This window comes from Pleurodeles waltl, chromosome 9 (genome assembly GCF_031143425.1).
Source record: "Pleurodeles waltl isolate 20211129_DDA chromosome 9, aPleWal1.hap1.20221129, whole genome shotgun sequence".
Lineage (NCBI taxonomy): Eukaryota > Metazoa > Chordata > Amphibia > Caudata > Salamandridae > Pleurodeles > Pleurodeles waltl.
In genome coordinates, this window is record NC_090448.1 from 820,239,162 (window position 1) to 820,262,834 (window position 23,673).

General features: G+C 41.6%; 1 protein-coding gene across 1 annotated transcript in view; it reads left to right on the plus strand.

The window, feature by feature from the left end:
• Positions 1–1,227: 1,227 nt before the first annotated feature.
• Positions 1,228–23,673, plus strand: part of RAB4B (RAB4B, member RAS oncogene family) — a 152,130-nt gene continuing 129,684 nt past the window's right edge. The window contains exon 1 of the mRNA XM_069208109.1: positions 1,228–1,378. Coding sequence (XP_069064210.1) covers positions 1,243–1,378 — 136 coding nt within the window. The 5' untranslated portion in view covers positions 1,228–1,242. The remainder of the gene's footprint in view (positions 1,379–23,673) is intronic.

A 23,673-nucleotide genomic window follows, 5' to 3' on the forward strand; every position in this document is an offset into this window, starting at 1 on the left:
TATTTCAGGTGCTCTCAGGGTTCCCTTTTTGAGAGACCCCCCAGTTGTGACAGATGGGGAAAATGATGCACACGGATGTCAGCTTGTTTTCCCTGCCACCACGTGCTATTATTGGCTTCTCATCAGGTGACCGCATGAATGTCTAATATCTTCTGTCACACTGTGGCACCCTGTGAGTTGGCAGGTCTGGCATTTGAAAGTCACTCATACATACTTGTCAGCAGACCTGATTCAGGCAGGAGACTCCACATTTTTAAAGCCAAAAATTACTTTATTTCAGCAGCCTCCTAACGACAATTGCCTCTGTTTCCTAATCAATGAGGAAAATAAAATCCCCCATTTTTTTTCACTATCTCCCTTTTCCCAGTGTCGAAATTTTGGCATGTGTGCTCATAAGAATGGAACTGTCAAAATGCCACACATAAGCAATTTGAAATTTGGCAGCTATGAGCCCAATGTCAGTTTTTGTGTATGGTCCACATATGCATGCAAGCAATCCATGTATTTCAGCAAAATAGAATATCGAGCATTTCCACTCTGAAAGAGCAATCTGACCCCGCCTGTAGAATTTTACATTTTTGTTGATTCTGTGTCAATATTTCCTCTAGTTTTCTGAAAAGGTTCAGTAAATAAACGTACACGTAGAAGTCGTTCCTACCTATCGTAGCATGGCATCTCCAATGTCACATTTAGGTACGTTAGCATTCTAGTTCTGTGATGTACTGTACACATGCGTCGCGTCGGAGGAAATAAAAAAACTAGACTGTCACTATGCGTCTTCAATGTTTAAAGCTTTCTCTAACGATATAAACATACAACTTAAAGATATGGCAAAGAGTTTGAAATGATATCCAATTTTAGCTGTGCAGAGAGAGCACTAGTGACAGATTTGGTTAGATTTGTCGAAAATTCTGACAAATAAACTACAACTGGTAAATATGAAAATAGTTTACAAAACCACTGACCAATTTAAAGTAAGTAAACTCATTATGTTGCTATGCGGACGCAGCTTTGTTTTGAGGGAGTCATAAATCGCTTGGATGCGGCGCCATGTTAGACTGCCCAATACCTCGTAAACTGAAAGCGTGAACCTTGGAAGTAAATAATGCCGAGAACGAGGTAGTAACTAACATATCACTGATCCTCTCTCTCTCATTCGCTTTTCCCCCAGCTCCCACCCCACCCATCAAACAATATTCTTGGAAGGCGTGTTCTGCATTACACCACAGCGCGGTGACGTATATGCGCAGAAAGCTGCGGAGGAAAGGCCGGGACCGCCATGTTGGATTGCCTTCACTCCCTGCGGCCGAACTGACCTGGGTGAAGAAATTGTCCGTTGTGCTGAACCGGCTCGGAGAGACCATGTCCGAGACCTACGGTAAGGGAATGTGCCTGGTCCCTGGGCGGAATCAAATCAAGGAGAGGAGTGTAGAGTGTTGCCCACTATCTCCATTTCACAGCAATATTGGTTTCGCCCTGTTGTTTACAATGATGTTATCATGCCCCACCTGCCAAGCCCACCTTATATTATCTGACAGCCGCGCCTGCTATCGTCTCTGTGATGTGTTTGACATTTAAAAACCACCTGCTTCGATGCAGCGCATTCCTAAAAGTAATACTATTGCCCAGCTGCTGCGCACTGTTTTAGTCTGCTTTAGCTACACTTCTGTTACCTGCATGACGAGCTAAGCCTTCTCTTGAGATGTATAACTTTTTTAAGTTTTCTGCTCATGATATACAGATTAATGTGTATGAAATAAAGATTTGTCAGAGGTGGGTTTTGTAAAACAGTAAGTCAAAATTCCGAGTATAATAAGATTGTGCAGTTATCACTGTGATTTTTCAGACACAGTTTGATTAGATTACCAATTAATCTGTTATAATTTGAATCTTCGCATTATGAAAGGGCCACCCCTTATATCTCTGGAAAGTGGGGCGCGATAATATCAGAATCTGGAACACACAGCATCCAGTTTGCAGCTCCAAATGGTTGCAAGCGCCCCACGACCGATCTGTTGACGGTGATAGAGCAAAGATGTTTTATTTATTTTTACCGCGTTTTTATTGCTCTATGGCTATGCTGAATCCCCCGAAACGTCAAACTAACTGGGGGTAACCTGCATGTGACAAGAGGTTGAGTAATCCATATATGGGGATGTTTCCCGTGAGATTAGTGCTTTATTGACTGCTCCTTATCATGACCCTGTTTTAAAATAATGTTTATTAGAGTTGAATTTTGACAAATATGTTAGAGGACTGATTTTAATTAGGATCTACACACCATACTCTGATTCTGAGTTGTAGTGTTGAAATTTATATTCACAGCAGCCCCTAACTTTGTATATCTACTTTGTATATCTACTTTGTATACAGCACTTGCACATTTCATTTCACTTACTCCCGTCACTACGCCGTTCTTGGAGCACCTTTTGATACATTGTGTTTATATTTTGTCTTCATATTTTGAATATGACTTCTCGCAGTTATATACATTAAGCAAAACTGATTACATTTTCTATGACAAGCAATCAAGTGATAGACTTTTTACATTTGCAGAGGAAGTAAGTAGAGTAGTACCCCCCCAGAAAGTACAGTTGTTTTGTTTTTTTACCAATAATTTGAATGACGAGTCCAGGGGAATGTTGTGGAGTGGCATGGAGATTCACATTGATCTTCCAAAATAGTTGTCTTTGAGGGGACGAAGTATTAGGGTATGTAAAGATCAAAGAGGAAGTAATAATAAGACTAGATGTAGATATTGCAACTAGACATGCTGCAGTAATGGAAGTTTCTGGATAATATAACATAAATCAAGGGGTTTATGATAATATACTTTGTAGTAAAATAAATAATTAGTAGGACACTGTAGGAGTGACCCAAGGTAATTTTGCCTTTCTAGTATCACTACGGTTCTCACCCCTCCACCCCCCCCCAAAAAAAAAATATATAAATACATTTTTAAACTTGGTTGCTGCTGTCTCACTGAAGGGCTTTCGCTTCATAACTGTGCTACTAGTAGTCCCGTGAAGGGATTCCCTCTCGTTAAAGCACTACTTCGTCTCTTACTCAGATACTCGCCCTTCTGGAGCAACAGTTCTGCAGTCAAGAAGGGTACCCAAAGCACCACGTACTTCCACACACATTCTGCCGACTCTCCTTAAGCAATTAACTCTTTGTTCTTTCTCTCCCGAATTCATCGAAATGATAAGCACCACCAAATAGTTCTCTGCCAGTGAAGGTTTATGGTTTATGGGTATTTACTAATATATATGTTTAGGTTCTGTTCTTCTGATAGCATGGTAGGTGTTCCTGTGCAGGATATATTTTTCTAAATATCTTACTAAAACCCAAATGCATATGTCTCTCGTTTGTTTTGTCCTACTCCCATCACACAGCTTCTGAGCACTTTAGGCTATTGTGAGACATAAAAAGTTGGACACTGCTAAATGCAACACTAAGTATGATTTGATGTGAATCCTTCTGGTGGGCTTTCTCTATTTGAGTGGGTTTTAGTTAGCTACCTTCGCTAGGAATAGAGATCTGACTAGCTTCTCTGTGTGTTTGGACTTTGTTTGATGTTAAGTTGCAAGTTCACAACTTTGACAGCTATATTGGCTTAGGATATGAGGTAAAGACCACTCATATGAAGTACCTAGATTTGAAATTTGGGAAGTCGTGTTCTTTAAAAAACAAACAAAAAACTTAAATGTCAGCTCTGTTAATACTCTGGTGTTTTAGGGATTTGTTCTGTTTACCATCCCCACCTCTTAAATAACAATATTCAGTCCTTAATGTATTAATTCCTTTGCACCTTTTGAACGAGTTACCCTTTTCTAGTAGGCTCCTGACATAATTACTGCTGTCGCAGGTGGAGTTCTCAAATATCGGTTTTACTGCTGCTACTCTGCTGGAGATTCTACCCTTGACATCACTATGTTTTTCATTCTGTGGCTTTCTGTCAGCCTCACTGCTGCAACCCATCTGCCCAAGGTTTCTGTATTCACAAGTGTCGCTTCCTCTAGCAGATGTGTTACCCCTTAATAGTGCATATATTCGTTTTGCATGTTTAGTAATGAACAGCAGCACGCCTGATTTTTCACTTTAGGACTTTCTTGTACCAGTGACTCATTGTAGGAGATCAACAATTTTACTGCTGCCCATTCGCAGGAGATTACCTTTTTGGTCTCCCCTAAGACAGTGCATACGCTGTGTCTTGCATAAGACCTCTTGTTACCTTACAGGGGGCATAGAGGCTGTCCATTTCTTACTATTGATTAGCTTTATTGTCAACTCATTTGCTTGCTTCTTATTCAGTGGCTTGCCTTCCTCTTCCTGCATTATACCCCCAGCCTCTTTACAATCATTTTGAATGGCTGACTTGTATCTTTCCACTGCTCACATTTAAGGAACTACATTTTTCTTTCTCATTCTGTACCAAATGAGAGTATGTGTTTGCTATATCTCACTCTCGTGTGCTGCTTCCCTTGTCAAATAGTCCCTCATGCTGTGTTGCTCCTCATGCTGGTTTTCTCCACGCACCTCCTGGTTTGTCTGTAAAAGTACAGCAGTATGGATATTTTGTGTTGGTAGGTCTAGTGCCTTTAACAAGAAAGGATCCAAAATGTAACATGAATAGCCAAAACCTCTAAGCCTACATAAGGTTTACAACAGATATTTAGCAACCAGTCAGTTTGCGCTGTCTGGTCTGCTTGAACTAAAACAAGGGCTCAGCGCTGAGCGTGAAAAGGCCTTGGTAGCTAAGTGTTTAATCACCACTCCTGAGTCAGTGCTGTGAAATTCTAGGTTTTGTATCCTTTTCTTGAATGATCTATGATCAACTGTCATCTGAGTTACCAGGAGCCCGGAACAGGCAATGGAATGGTATATTTAGGTTTCTCGTAGTAAAAAAAAGAAAAAAATTTCAATAAACATATTTTGTGTATGCAAACTTTTAATCTTAGATATTGTTTCACATCCCTGAAAAATGGCTTGTAGGTGCTTTAATACTGTGTCTGACATAAAGGTGACTGTTGTATTCATGGAATTGTCGTCATGTTCCTCATGCCGACAATTCCATGTTAAGAATGCCTGGTGGATTAGATTGAGGACGGTTATCTAACGAGGACTGGGAGCCAGACGCTAGCGAGGGAGCTCGTATTGTGGCTGCATCTACATTTATCTAAATAAATGCTGCATCGCAACTACATCGGATCCGCATCCTTATATATTCACAACAAATTTATGGCGACGAGCGCTAGCGGACTGGCGGATCGAGTGGGAGTAGACATAGACCTGAGGAGCGACAAACCCACAAGAAGATTTCATTCTTCCGTTCGGATTGAGAAAAAAAAAAAAACTAACAAAGAACAAAAGGTACTGTTTTTGTTCCTTACTTTTTTTCAGTTCGATTATCTGGAAGTGAGCGGAGACTTAAGCGCGTGCTGAGGAGTGCGAGCGGTGCTGTGTGCTCGTATTACCTCACGCACTCCTCTATGGTTGGCATTTCCAGTGGAGCGTGCTCCTCACAGGAAGGATTGGTTGCTAGGAGACGCTCCTTAGCCTAACAGCAACCATTGTAGCACCTCAGACAACACGTCAACGTCGGAAGGATTGGTTGCTAGGAGACGCTTCTTCGCCTAACAGCAACCATTTTAACAAGTTGAATAACGTGTCGATGTTATTGGTTACTAGGAGACGCTCCATAGCGTCACAGTGGACATTTTAGGACATAGGAGAGTAAAGCAAGTCAATTTTTAGTGCTCTATTGAGCTAGTTAAAAAAAAAAAAAAGTATATAAAATATAAGTTTAACAACATATAAGGATAATATATATATTAAAAAATAAAAATACATATATATTGATTTAAAAACGAAAGGGGGAAAAAATATATATAATTTTTTTTTTCTTTTCTTTTCTTTTGTCCATTACATATACGGTCAATGGCTAATAACAGTCAAGGTATAATACCACCACCCACATTTTTGACTCAGCCAGGTAATCCAACTATTCCTTGGGAAGAGTGGGTGGACATTTTTGAAAACTGTTTAGTGGCACTGGATGGACAAGTCTTGAGACCTGCTAGGGAAAAAAAAGCGATTCTCCTTAGTACGTTGGGCCAAGAAGGACAGCGGACTTTCAATACTTACCTCAAATAGTACAACAAGAAGGTCAACAAATGATGGATGTATACACCGAGGTATTAAAGAGATTGGAAAAACGGTTTGCGAAAGAATCTAATATAGTTATGACAAGACATAAATTCTATACACAACCCCAAAGAGCAGGGGAGAGTCTTGATGTATTTGTTTCTAGATTGAGAGAATTGTCCACCAGATTTCAATTTGGAACAATGACAGATGAGTTAATCCGGGACCAATTAATCGCACAATGCCGAATTTAAAAAAAATGCAGGAGAGATTGTGGGTGGCGAAAAATCCTACCTTGAAGGATACTATTGAAATAGTGAAGATTGCTGAACAGTTAGAATACTGTATGACAGAAATGGAGAGAAAGGACAAAACAGATTCAAATGGGATTGATGTTACTTGTATAAGTAAAGTGGGGGGTGAGGATAATGAAGTACTGGCAGGTACAAACTCCACATGTAAACATAATAGCAAAACTATTCACAGTAATGTTGGGAAAAATGTGAATAAGCCTTGTACAAGATGTGGAAGCAAGTTTCACAATTCAGAGTCTAAAACATGTATTGCAATAGGTAAAGAGTGCATGCAGTGTGGGGATAAAAAGGCCATTTTGCACGTATATGTAAGACAGGGTCCAAGTACAGTGTGGGGGTGGTGCATGATAATCATCCAACACTTGAAAAAGGATTGGATAGAGTTTTGTCAGTAGAAAACAAGGAAGTGCTGGGGGACATTAAGCCACCTAGACAGAAGGCGAACTTTATGATAAGAGGCAGGACCACTAATGATTGATTCAGGGTCATTGTGTACAATTATACCTAAAGAATTATTTTCACAGGAGTAGCCGGGTGTAAGACTTTTGCCTAACAAAATAAATCCAGGAGATTACCAGAGTATGAAAATTGACATATTGGGATATATGTTGGCGAAGACTGAGTTTGGGAGAAGACATGTTGATGGGAAGGTTTATGCGGCCAGCAGTGGACCACCGATTCTGGGATGGCATCATCAATATGATCTTCACATTAAGATAGATCCACGAGCGCAAGAGAATGTTATGTTAGTGAATGGTGATTACCTTGACATAATTCTGGATGAATATAAAGAAGTTTTCAATGATACATTGAGGGAACTTAAAGGTTATGTACATAGGATTGTGGTAAAAGAAAATGCAATCCTTGTTCAACATAAATTGAGGAAGGTACCACTTTCGGCTTGTCAAGAAGTGAGTAGGATGATCTCGAAAATGGTACAGGAGGGTATTATTGTGCCAATTGAAACTTCTAGTTGGATTTCTACGGTGGTTATAACAGGAAAGTCGGGTGGTAGTTTAAGAGTTTGTGTTGACCTCTGCACGCTCGATCAAAACATTGTGGTGGCTAACTAACTGTTACCAAATATCAATGAGTTGGTTTTATTGTTACAAGGGAGGAGATATTTTTCTAAGCTTGTTCTTAGGAGCACATATCAAAAAAAGGGGATCCCTATATCAAATCAAAAGAGAGAATAAGGGAATAAAGTCTATTAAGAGAAATAACTCTTCTCTCTCTGATAATTTAGACCAATAGTCTAAACCTCGAACCAATACAAAAATAAACTAAAATATAAACAATACAAGAACATAATTACCAAATATTTATTCATAATAATGTACAATAAATCACAATCAAATTTGCAGCAGACATGGAAAAACAAAAACTTATGTCACATATACACAAGACTCAAGACTTCAAACATATACACAACAAATATCACAAAAGTCTCAATATAAATACTTCAAATTTCAAAAGCAAATACAATTTTCTTTTGACCCACTAATAAACCATATCAAGAATACATCAAACAACAATCTGGAAGCTCAAATTTATCATCAGCTGTAAAAAGTGCTTTCTCTTCATCCACATATTTTATTTTTTGATCACTTTCAAATAGTCCTTATATATCAAAGGAGGACGCGTGTTTCGGTGGATCGTGACACCAACTGATATATTTTAACCACCTTCCTCAGGGCTGTGCACAAACGTGCATGTGAGCACCAGTTACATTTGATTAGTTATATGATTTTCTAGCTCTGAAACACTGTGTGCCAGGGGCATTGTGGCAAGTGAAATGTCAACTAAGGCATCACAAACAGGAGCTGGTGTGTGCCTCAGCAACACTTCTTGAGTTCTTTTTATCTTCCTGAAACATCAGATGCAATGACGTAAGTAGTCTGCAGCGCCTTGCTATGCAGGTATAGTATTTATGAGAAGCTAAACCAAGAAAAGTAAAAACCCACCGCTGCATTAAAATTTTTAGACGTCCGGAAGATAAAATGACTGACGTTGCTACTTACAGCCTAAGCGATGGTTCATCCTTGTAACGCACTCCAATACCTTCAGCTCTCGTTTGTTCTACAGACATATGCCAACAAAAGAAAGAAATAATAATAAAAGCCCCTCATTGGAGAGTTCGAAAGTTAAGTCAATGCACTGCAAACACATGCACTTGTATGGAGTGTGTAGAAGCAAGCAAAAAAAGTAAAGCACTGCAGTACCTTTGGCTGTGTTTGTGCCAGAAAGGTGCAGAAAGAGGACAAAAACAGTGGCTGTTTGGAATTGTTAAAAAAAATACTACCTGGTGAGTGAATAGTCAGTGGAAGGACACTGACAGTAGCCAGTGTCAGTGACCGGAAGGTGTGCGTGGTTAAAGCTCCACGTGACGACAAAAGCAGAGCTGGAAGAGCAGGAGGTGAATGCAGATGACGACGTAAACAATGTGCTGACCAATGAGAAGCAATTTAATTTGAGCAACATTGGAATGGACGAATGGTAAGTTCTGATAAGTATTGGGCGGATTCGAAGCTCCAGGGGTCTCCAACCATTTCTGTAGTAAAAACTGCTTATGTTCAAAGAAAATCATCTAGAGCTATGAATATTAGAATTTTAATGCTGACCACATAAGACAAGTAAAATTTTTGTTTTGAATATACACTTTACAGTTTCTGTAGGCTGGGCTGCACACAGGAGAGCTACTTATGGGCAGCTCAAGAACTACTAGTAGCTGATGAGCTTCTCATTGAAGACACCTGTTCTAGTTCTAACCTTTTTTTAAGAGAAGACTTCGCAAGCGCACACCGTGCAGACGAAACCTAAAAAGGGGTGGCAAAATGCATTTTTCATCCAATGCATTTTCCATAGACAATTTAGACAGTCGTAGTGGCAAAAAGGCTGAATGGATTTTCATGAAATTTGGCAGGAGTATTTATATTATGGTGTGGAAAGGATAATTTTTGCTATTTTATGCAAATCCGTTTAGTAGTTTTGCATTTATAAGGCACTAAGCTTAGTGATACAGTCGGCCGTGGTATACTGCAGTAATTTCTCTGTATACCATGGTACATGCTTATGACGAGGCAGTATATCACTGGCTGTTGGCTTCCTTCACAACAGTAAAAGGCAGCCATGTTGTTTTCCCCATACTTTGGCAGTGTTCTGGGTTAGGGCCTTAAAGATGGGTAAATAGTTGTTTTGAAACATTTTAACTACTTATGACCACTTTATTAAAGTGTTAATAGATAGGGACAATGCTTTATATTTGTCATTATAATTTTGAAAAAGTTGATGGAGTACCAGAGTACTACATAGAAAATACCATGGTACTTAAAAAAAAAAAAAAAACGACTTCTTATTGTTTTAATGAGAAATATAGTGTAGTACAATGTCTTTTTAATGTTTTACATATTAAATTTTTTGTAAAATTAGGCCTGGGTGGAATTCGTAATATTCTTCTGGCGGAATTAATCTGCTGTGTTTGGTTTTTGAAGAGGACTGGAACAGTCTATCTGTATTTAAAAACCACTGCAGATTAAAGCTTTTAATCTGCAGTGATTTTTAAACATAGAGGGTCGGTTTCCTCTTCTGGCCCCGTTTAGTAACCACTGTATGCACTAAAGGGATATGCACTGTAGTGCATAACCGCTGGCATCCTTACACACTCTGTAGTGATTACTGCAGAGTATGTAAGGTCATAGAGGGGTATGCAGAGCAGTGCATATCCCTTGGGATCCTTACATACTCTGCAGTACACATTGCAGACTATGTAAGGGTGCTTACATACTTTTCAGTGATTACTGCAGAGTATGGTAGGGTGTGTAGGGCATAACCTTTGACGCCCTTACATACTCTCCCATGATTACTGCAGAGAATGTAAGGCAGATGAGGAGTAGTATTGCATACTTCTCGGTACCCTCTACATACTCTGCAGTAATCACTGCAGAGTATGCAAGGGCATCTAGGGGAATGCACTACAGTGCATTTGTATTTGGCTGCTCTATTTCTTAGTGAAAAATTCATCCTCGCAACCATTTATAGGTTATAAGGGTGCATTTTGCACTATGAAAATAGCTCCAAATGTCCACTCTGCCCCACCACAAAATGTTTAAGGCAATTCAGTGAAATTCCGCAGATTCATATTCCACCCACCCCTATGTAAAAATGTACTCCTAGTCTGCGTTGTGGGTTTTAAGGAGAAACATAGTGTAGTAGGGTGTAATTACAATAATTAAAATGAGTATAAGAAATACAAAAAAATATTACTACACAATATATTCCCTTAAAACCCAGAACGCAGAACAAGGATTGTCTAAAATATAGTTTGCACTTTTAATTTTCAGAAGAGTTAAATATTAATTAGACCACACTTAGGGCCTGATTTAGATGTTGGTGGTAACTGTCCTGTTGTCAGTTTTCTGATGGGAAAACCCACCCACCTCCTTGGTAGTTCGCCTGCCCGATTTAGATGTTGGCAGTCCCATAGACTTGAAGCTGCCCGAGTCCTGCAGACTCGGCCAAGGATTTCCATCTGTGACGATAGATCCAAAGGAAAGTGTGGCTGACGACGGGATCCAGCCACACTACCTGCCGAGCAGATGTGGATGTGCCAGACTGCCAAGCAAAAAGTGGAGGTCTGACCTCCACTTCTGACTTGGCGGATTGGAGGGGCAGGGGTTGGGAGGAGATGAAAACTCACCTTTCCTTCCAATTCTGCTTATGGCTGAACACGACTGGGCCCTCCGTTGTTGCTGCCACGGGACCACAGAGAAAGCATGACACCTCTCCCTGCCTTTCCCACTGTCCCCCCCCCCCCCCCCACCACCATCCCCACAGTTGCTGAACGTGAAGGTAGGGAACCCGCATTGACTGTGTACATTAGGGGATAACTGCACATGGACACAAGACCATTGCAGACATATACATGGCACAGTAATTGCATTATATGAAAGTGACATGCATATGTTGGGGTCAGGTGGGTCAGACTCTAGTGGGGACACATTGGTACAGAACACATGCCAAACACAGGCACAGCTGTCATTATGATGTCGGTATTCATTGCCAAATGAATGCTGGCACCACAATGACGGTACATTCACACTTGTCAGCTGTGCTGATGTGTGTGTGTGTTGAAAGTGGGCCTATTATGTTATGCTTCGAGTTGTGTTTGTGTGTGTGTCAGTAGGTGTATGTGCGCATGCAATGCGATTGGCAGTGTGAGGTGGAAGGAGGTGTAGTGGGTGATGTGGTTGTGTCAGAATGTGTGCCACTTGCATATGGTATGCATGTCGCTGTGTTGTTTGTTGTGTTGCTGCATGCAGAATTCAGTTGCATGCATGTTGTGTTTGTGTAGATGAGTGTATTTGTGTCATGTGTGAGTGCAGTGTCACTGGTGTGTGTATGTTGTGTCATGTATTCTACCCTACGCCACCCTGCACCTCTCTACTCTGCTATTCCATGGTAAGCCTATTCACTCTATTCTATGCCACTTTCCTCAATGCTATTCCAATGTACTCCACGTGACGCTTCTCCGCTTGACTATATTCCCCTCTGTGCCATTCCCCTCTATGCCATTAAACTCAGCCACCCTACACCACACTTATTTATGCTATATATCCCCTGTACGCCACTGTACTGTATGCCTCTACATTGTATGCCGCTCCACTTTACCCCACTCTACGCCACTCCGCTCCACTGTATTCCACTCCACGGTTCGATATTTCACTCTACCCCACTGAACTCTATGCACTCTACAATACTAAACTTTACGCTATTTCTTTGTTCAACACTCCTCCTGTTTCCACTACGCCACTCCACTGCACTGTACTATAGTATATTCAACTGTCTGACCCATGATTCGTGGTGTCATAAATGTTCTTTTGAATGCTATAATTTCACGTTATAAGTGACGTTATATGAAAGGATATAAGTGCCACATAATGGTGTAAGTTATATTTAATGTAGTCTGGCTAGTGAGTTGTCAGAATGTATGGAGGTGTGCCTGGTATAGTAATTTGAAGACCGTGTATAGATTATACATTTAAGGTGTAACTATACCTTTAGAGTTTCTAATGTTTGTGTAGTTTGTTTGATTTGTATAGAAAGAATAAATAAAGTTTTATAGTAGTTTTTAGGTGGTGCATACATGATCAGTGTAAGGTACAACTTCAGAATATTAATGTTTGAGCAGTTTGTGATTCCCCCACAAGGTGTGTGTATGGAAGGAAATGAGTGATATTTCTTTCCATGTTCACATTAAAGAGTGGAACGTCTATTGCAGGTTTCTTTTAAAAGGCAATATATATTTTTCTGCCAGCCCATCAAACATTTTATTCAGTCCATTCATTTGGTGTAGTGAACGTTTTACGTGCTTGAGTAAACAGTTCTAAGTCAGTGTATACTTTTTCCCCATGTTCTTAGTAACATTCATTCTTAATGTACATGAACCCTCTCTCCCTTTTTAATCCAACAAAATGAAGCTTTCTTTAAGAGCAAAATTTGGAAATGATGTCACAGCTATTTAATAATAAGATGGGGTGGACAGTTGGTATACATGTCACTACCATCATCCGTCAGCAGCAGGTGCCTCTACCTGCTTTTCTTGGCAAACTATTATGGGTAACAACACAGGAAGTGCTTGGCGCTCTTTTGACAGACATTACTTACATTCAGTATGTGGGGGCAGAAAAACAAGAGTAATTTATGTGTTGCAAGTCCCTCCCCTTCACTTCATGTACTCCGTGGGAGATAATGCGGACTTGTCTTATTAGATGTATGAAAGAATATAACATTTGCGAGCTTTCACAACAAGAATTATCAGTTCTATTAAGGACACAGTGATGAGGATGATGCTTCTCTTTACTGATATCAACACAGTAGCCAATTAAAAAAAAAAAAAAAAAAAAACAATACTCCATAAAGGACTAAAAATCTCAAGGGCCTCTTAACACCACATGCCCCTTCCCCTTTCTGCAAATCATTGTCCAATATATAGCCTTAAAACTGGGACACACCATCTTGCTTCCTCTTTGCTATGCAGTGAGTTCAAATCAAAGATAAAACCATCAGTCTGAATTATTGAACATTAACTGTAATCATGTCAAAACTCTCAACTCTGCTCCTAGAAAACACTTAAACATGATTCAATCCTTACTCGTGCTTCTGATCGGAACCTGCAACACGAAGGACAAGTATGGGGCTATCTTTGTGTCAAAAGTCAAAACTATGAGTGGGTAAAAGATCATGACAGTTCAGGCCATAATTCATACAGTTGTAATCCTCCAAAAACGGCACAACGTGCAGAGTCGGTATAGTCAATAAATAACTTAATAGCACTGTTGCATTATCATCTGACCTTATATTGGGTGGGATAATCCTTGCCTCCGTGTCCTTAAACAAATTGAAATTTATTGTTGCGAGAGCTAGCATATTTTTATATTCTGTCAGGCCAGAGGATTCAGATTATGCTTCTTCCAAGCTGCTTGACCACTAATGCCACATTAACAATAGGTTACTAATAAAACTGCTGAAATGTTGAGTCAAAAGACCAGTCCACTTCTCTGTCCTCCCATGTGGAACCTAACTCATAAGCTTGTGAGACAATGACTCCTGTAGCAGAATGAGCTCCATAGAGTTTAATGTCTACACCAGCTTCAGTCATCAACCATCTGACCCATCTCGCTAATGTCGCTGAAGAGGCGATGGGGTTTCAATAATGCAAACAGCAATTGACCATTGGGATCAGCTCGTAAACCCTTATTACATTATTCATATACATTTTCAAACATTTGACAACACACATTTTATCATTATTTGGAAACGCAGGACATTCTATACATTGAGGGATTGTCTTTGTGTTGTAATAGAAAACAATATCCCTTCCAGGAATATACTGTATGTGCCAGGTCCAGAGCTTCAACATCAGAGACTTTCCTACAGGATACTAAACATAGGAGCATAGCTAGATTAGCTGACAATTGTTTCCTTGATAACTGTGTATTCTCTGGCCAAATCTCAAATAATTGCAGTATGAGATTCTCATCCCATATGTTCAATCTGGGCTTGGGTGAATTGTATATTCTAATTGCTTTAAGTAGTTTGCAAATGAGGGGATGCATTGCAATAGGATTATTATTTATAAGCTTATGACCAGCTGAAATAGGAGATTGAAAATGATTTACTGACTTGTAAGAAATACCTTTTTCTGCCTTCTAAGATAAAATGTTGAGAATCTCTGTTATATCTGCTTCCAGGCAGTCCAGATCTTGTTCAAGGCACCAGCCCATGCATCCTTTCCATGCTGACTTGTATTGCTTGTGGGTGGAAGGATCCGAGGCCTGCTTGACTAAGTTAGCAGCCAGGCTCGAAATTACTGGCATTTGCTAATGTTGCCCGAAAGTTTCCATGCCGTAAGGCTAAATTGATCTTGCTTTATCATCAGGTGTAACTCACCTCCTGGACCTGTCGGAATCATTCGGTAAAGGGATCAGGAAGTTGCATGTAATCTCCAGGAGGACCAGAAACGTTTGCTCTGTCTGTCAAAATGGTGAGATTACCACTAAATCCACTTGTTATCTTCTTGCTTGCGCCACCATCCGACTTATCATTGCGAATGGAGGAGAAGGCATAATTCAGATCCACGGACCCATCCTGTAGAAAAATGGCTGTCAATTTTGCCAGTGGGTCTGGTCTGGAACTGAAGACGCTCTCCAGTTGTCTGTTTAGCTTGGAGACAAATAGGTTTGTCTTACAAGAACCCATTGTTTCATGGATGGAGTGAAACACTTCTGGATTTAGCTTCCGGTTGCTGTTGTCTGTCAGGAACCTGGAATTCCAGTCTGCAGTCTGATTGAATTGCCCTGGAATGTATTCTGCGATCACCAAGATCCTGTTTTGCAGGCAGATAACGCAAAAGTCCTTGGCTATCTCTGTCGGTATCTTTGATCTGGTGCTGCCTGACTTGTTAATGTATCTGACTGCTCTGTTGTCCACTTGCAGCAGTATACAACAATTGTTTTTCTTCCTAGATAGCATCTTTATGTGGAACAAGCCCGCAGAGAGTTCCAGACAGTAGTGGTGGAGTTTAACTCCTCTCACAACCGTCTCCTTCTGGTGAAAGATTTGCAGCAGCATGCAGCCTAAGCCCAACGGCTGGCATTGGACTCCATTATTGCATCCAAGTGTGAGCCAAAAATGATTCAGCCATTTCGTCCTTCCATTTGGCTCATCCACCAACTGAACTTCACTCTGGCGTCGTTCGATAGAGAAACTCAATCATTATAAATCAGTCCCCTCCTGAGTTGTTGAATCACTAGTCGTCGTAAGTTTCTGTGAAACAGAGGGCCTGGGAACACTGTTTCAATCAGTGAAGCCAGCAGTCTCACGATCCGTGCAATCAACCAGAGTGAAACTCTTTGCTTGGTCAATGCTGACCTCAATGCCTTCCTGATTTCTTGTATTTTTTGGTAGTTGCAGTTAAACTTTCACTGACTCGCTGTGGAATCCTAAGAATTTTAGTGTTTGGGTTTGGTAGAGAATCGCCCTCTAACTTATGAATCCTAGGCCCTGTAGTTTGAATCACCCAGTTCAAATCTTGAAGCTGCAGTTTTCCTCTGTGCCATGAGATGGACATCATTGAGGTATGTAATGGTATGTACACCTCTGTCTTAAACTCTCCACTACTGGTTTCATTACCTTGGTGAAGCTCTGAGGAGAGACTAAAGGGTAGAACTAAGAATGCATGCCATTAGTCTTTCCACCTGCATTGCAGGAAGCATCTGTGAGGGGTGTAAATGAGGATTATTAGATAGGTGTCCTTGAGGTCCTGGTGGGCCACCCTGTCGCCTTGCTGAAGTAGATCTTGTGATATTTGGATGCCCTCCATCTTGAAATGCGTGTAAACAATTAAACGGTTCAATTCCTTCAGTTTTAGGACCAGTCTGTGGACCCCCACCCTTTTTCTGTATCAAGAAGATGTTGCTACAAAACAGTCTGCGTTGGTGGAAGGAGGGTTACTATAGCTTGTGTTTGCAAAAATTCTTGTATTTCTGAATCGAAAAAGGTTGCCTTTTGTTAGGAGGTAAAAGCAGTTGGCTGGGGATCCATGCTGACACAGGGTTTGATAGAACTCTATATTCAATTCTTCAATGGTTTCCAGTACCCAGGCATCATGGTTCATAACCCTCCAGTTGTGACTGAAAGCACTAACCCTGTCTCCAAGGATTATTTGAGACAGTGGAATGAGTCTTGGCTAAAAACTTGTGCAGGTGGGATGCTGAGAATGGCCTGTTGAATAATTGCCTCATTGGTAGCGTAGGTTGGATGGAAAAAAGGCCCTGCCTCTGGGACTTTTCTCCCAGGATCCTAGTTTGCTCTTCTTTGTGGGCATTGATATTGCAGTCAGCCTGACAACTTCCCCTCCCTCCCCTTCATCAAAAGATTAGGCTAGTCTGAAATACTTTCCTCAGAGAAGTTTGTGCCTTGTCTAAGGCCATAAAGGTGTTAACAAACTTGTTGATGTATTTGACTAGCTTGTCTTGAATAGTAAGCCTTCAGCAAATGCCTCCGCTTCCGATGAGGCAAGATCCGTCCTTTTAAGATTGATTTGCTTGAACAGAGATTTTCATTTCTCTGTGGTGATAGCACAATTAGCTTTGCATAATAGCCACATCGCGTGTTGTGATGAACCTGCAAGCATATGTGGATCAATTGTCTCGTTTCCTTCCCTGCTAAAGCAAATTTTTTAATGTTTGCCAGGGGCCTTGTAACATCCAGCTGCTTGTCTTGACAAAGCAGTCATTCCCGGTCAGTACCTTTCTTTGCGTCTTTTTCATACTTAAAAAAAACAAATTAAAAAAAAAAAACAGCCTGGGCCTAAATTTGGGGTGTCAGTAATCTTCCCTGGTAAATCCAGTCTGACGCATTCTGCCTCCAACCTGCTGTGCACCTCTTTATCCAAGTTCTTTTGCAATCTGGCCTGTAGATAATAGACACGGCTGGAGCTGGGACCATTCAGAGGACCTCAGGTGCACTATGTCCTCTGATCAAATGACAGGGGGCTAGACATGAGTGGATACACTCCCAGGGCTTGCAGGGTTTGCAGATGTCTTGCATTTGTGTCAGGTGGCTTGATCTTGATCCAAGTGGTTTGACTTATCGGTGTTTGTGTTAGGGACTGGTTTGCTAGTTTGGCTGGTATAGCAGGCAGTGTGTAGTAGCCATTGTCATCCCTATTATCCAGGGACAATTTTGTAGTCATCTCAGAATGATGTGAAGAGCATGACTTGCATTTCTCTGTCTTGGGTTAATTTACTGTGTCATGGCTTGTGCTAGAACGGAGAAATAATTGTAGCCTTCACATCTGAGGTACTTTTCTAGTTGTTTGCTGATGGGTTTGAGAGCTGCAGGCTTCCACTATGTTATCCTCAAAATATTCCCTTACGCTTCATCAGGCTCATATGGCTCATAGTTAGAAGAGTCAAAGGACTCTCTCTCAGCCATCATGGTTGTTCTATTCAAGGAGACAGTCAAGCCACCCATGGGTTAATCGGAGGGGACACAGCCCCAGGAGTATTAAGATGTGATTGGGAAGGATATTAGGCAATTAGGCCCTTTCAGAGTAAGGCTCCTCAGATGAGACCTGTATTTGTAATTGTTGCAGCCCTAAACCAACTCTGCAGGAGAGGGTATCAGTGGAGGCATTTACTTATTTATGAGCTTTGTTGCAGGTCAGTCTCCAAAAGACAGCCTCTTGGCTACTCTTGTTTACTGCACCCAGGAGTTGGCATTCCTTTCTGTAGTTTGAATAGCATGGCACTCAACATTCGTTCAGGCGTATGTGCAGTGGAAGTTAAAATTGGACTGCACACACAAAGCCCAATAGGGTAACGCATGCCGCCTCACCCCCTTCTGGCCGAGCCCCAAAGGTAAAGGGGAAAGGAGTTGGGCTCGGCAGAATGATAGCGAAAAGACTGTGAGTCACCGATAAACAGAGGAATTTGTGGGGGGTGTAAGCAGATGGGACCTCTTTGGGGAAGACTCACTGCTGAGCCAGACATGCCTTTAGATGCTGTATGCCAGCTGAGGGAACTGGAGAGGTACCAGCAGCTCATGACCTACTCGTTGGAGATGCATGTAGTTCCTTATCAATACTATTTATAAAAATTGCCTTGTGTAAGGGGGAAATGAGTGCCAGAAATTAATTACTTCTAAAGATCTTATGAGTCTTTAGTAGCAAAACATTATCATGCGTTCTTGAAGCCCAGAGCACAGGCTTCACTTTAGCCAAGCGGCCAAGAAAAGCAAAGAACACTACTTTTCCCAAGAAACCTTGAGAGAAATAGTAGCTCAACAACAACAACCTGTGAGTAGAAGAGCCCTATTACCATGTGTATATCGTCTCACTCATTCTCTCTTTTTTATGGGCAACATCAGTCTGTCTCATGGCAAACTCTTTCATTCTTGAATCCAAAGAAAAATCAATAGGAAACCATCAAACCAACCATCTGCATAGCGGGGTCTACAATTTCCGTTGAGGTAACATAATTTAATGACAACACAACAAAGTAACACCATTTCACTGCAGTTTTGAAAAAATCCTATTTATTTGAATTACTCCTTAATTCTTCTAGATGGGATATGAAGCAGAATGCATAAACCTCTCACCAAATGTTTCTGCTGGGTGGGATAATCCTTGCTGCAATGCCCTTAATTGAATTAAACTTTCTTACATGCTAACTAGGATTTTTTTTTTTTTTTTTTTTTATTGTGCATCAGTGCCAGAGGCTAAGATTATACTTATTCACAACTAAGGAGCCTCATACACCTATGATTTAAAGTAAAAATGCTTGAAGGTGAATTAAGATGACCAGTTGGCTGCATTCAGCAGATCTTCAAATCAGTCTCTTTAGGCAAAGCCTTTGGAAGCCAAGGCTGCTGTAGATGTATAAGATCCAGATTTGAAACATCAGCACCTTCCTGCAGCATAGTCCATCTTACACATTTGCAGTTGTGGGATAGGACACTGGTACGAAAGGCTTCCGTAAGGATATTACCATTTGGCCATTCCCTGGAGGTCTAATTTCCTCCATCATGGCCTCAAACTTTAATGTATTGCACCACATACAACGTTTGGCATTTGTTAATCTTGGTATGTCTAGAAACTGCAAAGTTCACCTTGTGAAGAGTGAACATCCTTCCACACAAATCCAGGGCAAGGATGTCTGAAACCTTCCAGCTTGATGTGCAGCATTGGAGCATGGCCAATTTACCTGACAGCTCTTTTCTTGTTAAACGTATTCCTGTGCCAACAGAGAAACACTCTGTTAACATCCCACACATTAGACTATCTCTGCTCAGGACAAAACCACAGTCTCATCCCTCTCAGCAACTTATGCACCAATGGGTGTATCCACACAGAGACACTGTCAACATGCATGATCAGCTGAGATGGCCTACCTGAAGGTTACTAGAGACCTGTAAGCTCAGCCCTTGGATTGGATTAATTTCCAAACATCAACTGGCCCATCTTCTCTTGCTGACCTATACCGCTTAACCGCATTATCTGACCACCTTCATCAAATAAACTCAGCGGAGTATGTTGAAAGGCCTGGAGTTTACCAGCATTCCTAGTAATGCTCCATGCCATGACCTACAGAGTGCCCCACTCCGCCAATCAATGTCAAGAGCCTTGTAAATCCAACAGAATATTCCGACGGCAGGAGAGATGATTCAGTAAATCTCAAGAAAGCTCTGACCAAACTTGAGGTCTCCAAATCTATGTTATCAGCACCAGGTCTGCTTTATGTCTCCTCACCTGCGCTGCCAGTCTTGCAGTCATGGCAAACAGTGAAAAGGCATAACTGACTTCCTATGTCCAGTTCTCAAGAAGACCATCAGTGGCCTATGTGCACGGATCTGGCCTCCAGCTGAAGTAACTGGTAAGTTGATCAAGCAGGGATGCAAATAAATCCATTGTGCAAGGACCGAATCTTTCCATCAGAACATCAATTCTGTCCATTCACAGTTTCCTTCACTGGAGTTGTGAAAGTATCTGTACTGCGGACAAGTGCTATTTACTGACTGCCAGCGAGCACTTCACCATAACTTCCGCTCAATTCTGCAGGCAAAAGTGGAAGAAATGTTTGGACATGTCCATAAGCGCTTTTGACTGTGTGCCCCCAAGTTGGTTTATGAATCATACAGCCGAGATGCTGTCCATCTTAAATAGTACTCGCTATCTCGCCCTGTCCTTTGTCTGTCATCTCACCATGGAGTCAGCAAGAAGTTCCAGGCAGTTGATTTGCATGGTAATTTCCTCAGGCCACCATTCTCCAGTAGATCACTCTCCTCATCTGGTTCCTCGCCATAAACTGCTGACATCTGACACGATCACCAGGTTCTGGGTTGATCTAAAGGTCATTGTCCTGTCCCAGGCCTCCATGTGACCCAGACCCCAAGGGAACTCTCTCCTTAGTATACCTCAAAAGCCTCACCTGCTGCAAGAAGGTCAAGTCCTTCCATAAGTGGGAACCTTTTAGCCACTGAAGGACCATATCATTGAGTGGACTGATAAAGATGGATTGAATGGATGATGCTAAGAGTCTGCCCAGCCTGGATAGTTGCTGAAGAGAAATTGTGGGCCTTTTAAAGCTCCTTCCTGAGCCCTAACATCATCTCGCTGGCAAATTTTAGAGTTACTTTGACCAAGTCTTTGACAAATCCTGGCAAGGTGATCCTTTAACTGGGGCCAAACTCTGACTTCTACCCATTGTTCATGAAACCCAGATACTGCAGCACCGGCTCTGCTCCCGCAGATGCTCACGAAGGCATAAGGTGCACTGGTCGATGATCAAGATGTCTTCTAAGTAGCCAATCAGTCTGACTCCCCTGGAGAGCAAAATTCTATCATGGGTTGCAGAACCTTCGTAAAGCACTAAACTGCTGATAAACGCCTAACAAGGCACTGCCTTCAGTTTGTGGTCCTGCTGCTTCCATCGGAACTGATGAAACCTGCTATGTGGAGGGACAATTGGAATAGTAAGTGAAGCTTCTTTCAGATCCAGGTGAGCCATTCCGTACCCCTACCCTTGGAACATTCCTGAGAAGATGGATTCCCTCCCATCTTAAAGTTGTGGGAAATCAGACACTCTTTGAGATTCATAAACAGATGCCTCCATGCCCTTCCCTATGAAGAGATGTTACTCAGGAATCCCCTTGAGTGCTCAGTGGAACTAGCAATCATCCTTTTCTTCTCCAAGGCCGCATCATCTCCGAGTCCTTGTTTGAGAAGGTGATCAACCTCAGTCTGTGCAGTTGCTTGGATACTTCAGAGAACTCCAACTGAAATTCCAAGACTGTAGTATGCAACACCTAGGCATCACTGGTCAGTTCTTTTTATTTTTTGGATAACAATGCCAACCTCTCCTCACTTCTACATTGGAAGATGATTCCAGACTTACCAGTGAAAGGACCCAGAGAACTGTTTGGTCCTCTCAAAGAGCCCCTCGCTCCATGGACCACTCCCAGAGCCTCTGTGGTGAATAAACACCAAACCGATCTGTATCTTGTAATTGGCCTCTCCTGAATTGGTGTCTGTGCTGAGGGCCTTGCCTCTGAAAATGGTTGCCAGAGTGCCGCCCTTCCAACTCCATTGACTTCTTCAAAAGTCTTCTTTCCAAAGACCTTGATTGCTAGTTGCACCTTGTCCTAGGATGTGAACGTGGAGACAGTTCTCCAAATCCTTGGGTTGACCATGAGCAAAAGTGATCTACACCTCTCCACAGAAATTTGCATTTTCTAGAAAAATAGCAACTTTTTGGCCTCGCCTGAAAGGATGCTCCCGGGCAGTGAGGGCACCTGACTTTTTTTCCTCCTCCATTAAGTCTAAGGTCTTGGTTATTGGTTCTGCCACAGCCAGGACCTTATTCTGGCACAACCACTAAGATCTGTCAATATCCTTCTTCAAATCCTTAACAAATGTGCCTTTTAAAGTCGTCATATGGCCATCAGTAGCCAGTGTTGTGCCCATTTTGCCGACAAAAATTGCCTGGGGGCAATCCTCCCTAATGTGACCCCTGACTTCCTTATATAGGTGCTCCCTAAGTTGGCTGCCCCAACTTGAGCGTGGCGGTATATAGTCTTGAGATCCAGCATGCCAGAGGGTGTTTTATCTTGCTGGTTCTCTAATTCCCCTGGTTGTGCCGCTTATAATTAGGGCTCCACCACCAAAGTCTCCCATACTCATATCCACCATCCAAATCCATGTGGGAATCATCCTAATTTTGTTATTTTATCTGTAACATTTGATAGGGCTCTGCACAACCCAACATTGGGTGTGGCATTGCTACAGGAGCATCCAGATGATTGACCATCCCTGTCATCCCTCTTAACTGTTATCCTGCTTAGAAGATTTGGACCAAGCCGAAAAGGCATCTCTAAGCCTGTCAAGTGCATCAGGCTCAATGGATTGCTCCCTGTTTTTTGGCCTTCGCTTTGGCGGAAGTCTCTCTCTGATACCTATGACTTTAAGGCTTATCTGGGGGATCAAGCTTTGCCTTTCAAAGAAAGTTTCAGAGTGGCCTGATAACTAGCTGGCATCGAGGCTTCTTGATAGGTTCTAGGTCGGTGCTCACCACCATAGACCAAGCCATACATCTCTTTAGTCCCCAAGACTACACTAAGTGCAGTCACTAGAGCATGCACAACCTTCATAGCTTCAAATGATAACTCCAAAGCCACTGGCATTCTTAATAGTTGGGAGTGCATTGTACACATTTAAATGTTGTTTGAACCTTTCTTGCACTAAAGTACTGTACCTGTAACGTAGATGAGGAAATTAGTCCTACATCGGTCTTCCACAAATTACGTTTTAAAGAATTTGATGGGTGCCCTCGTATAACTGAGGATCAGAAAGAGTTGTTGCAAAAAAACATCTGCATGTATTGTTCATTCTTGATTGAATTAGTTTTAGAAGGAGCCAGGTCACGTTCTACTCTTACTTTCAGCCAAAGGTTGTGGTTTTCTAATATGTGCACTCAATAATATACAGACCAATGCAATTTAACCCCTTCGCTTCCATGCCTTTTCCCCCTCAGGTGGCAAGCTTTTTTTTTTTTTTTTTGGGGGGGGGGGGGCTGTTTCGGGCAGTTTGCGCCTCGGTCCTCATAACTTTTTGTCCACTTAAGCTACCCACGCGAAATTTGCGTCCTTTTTTCCA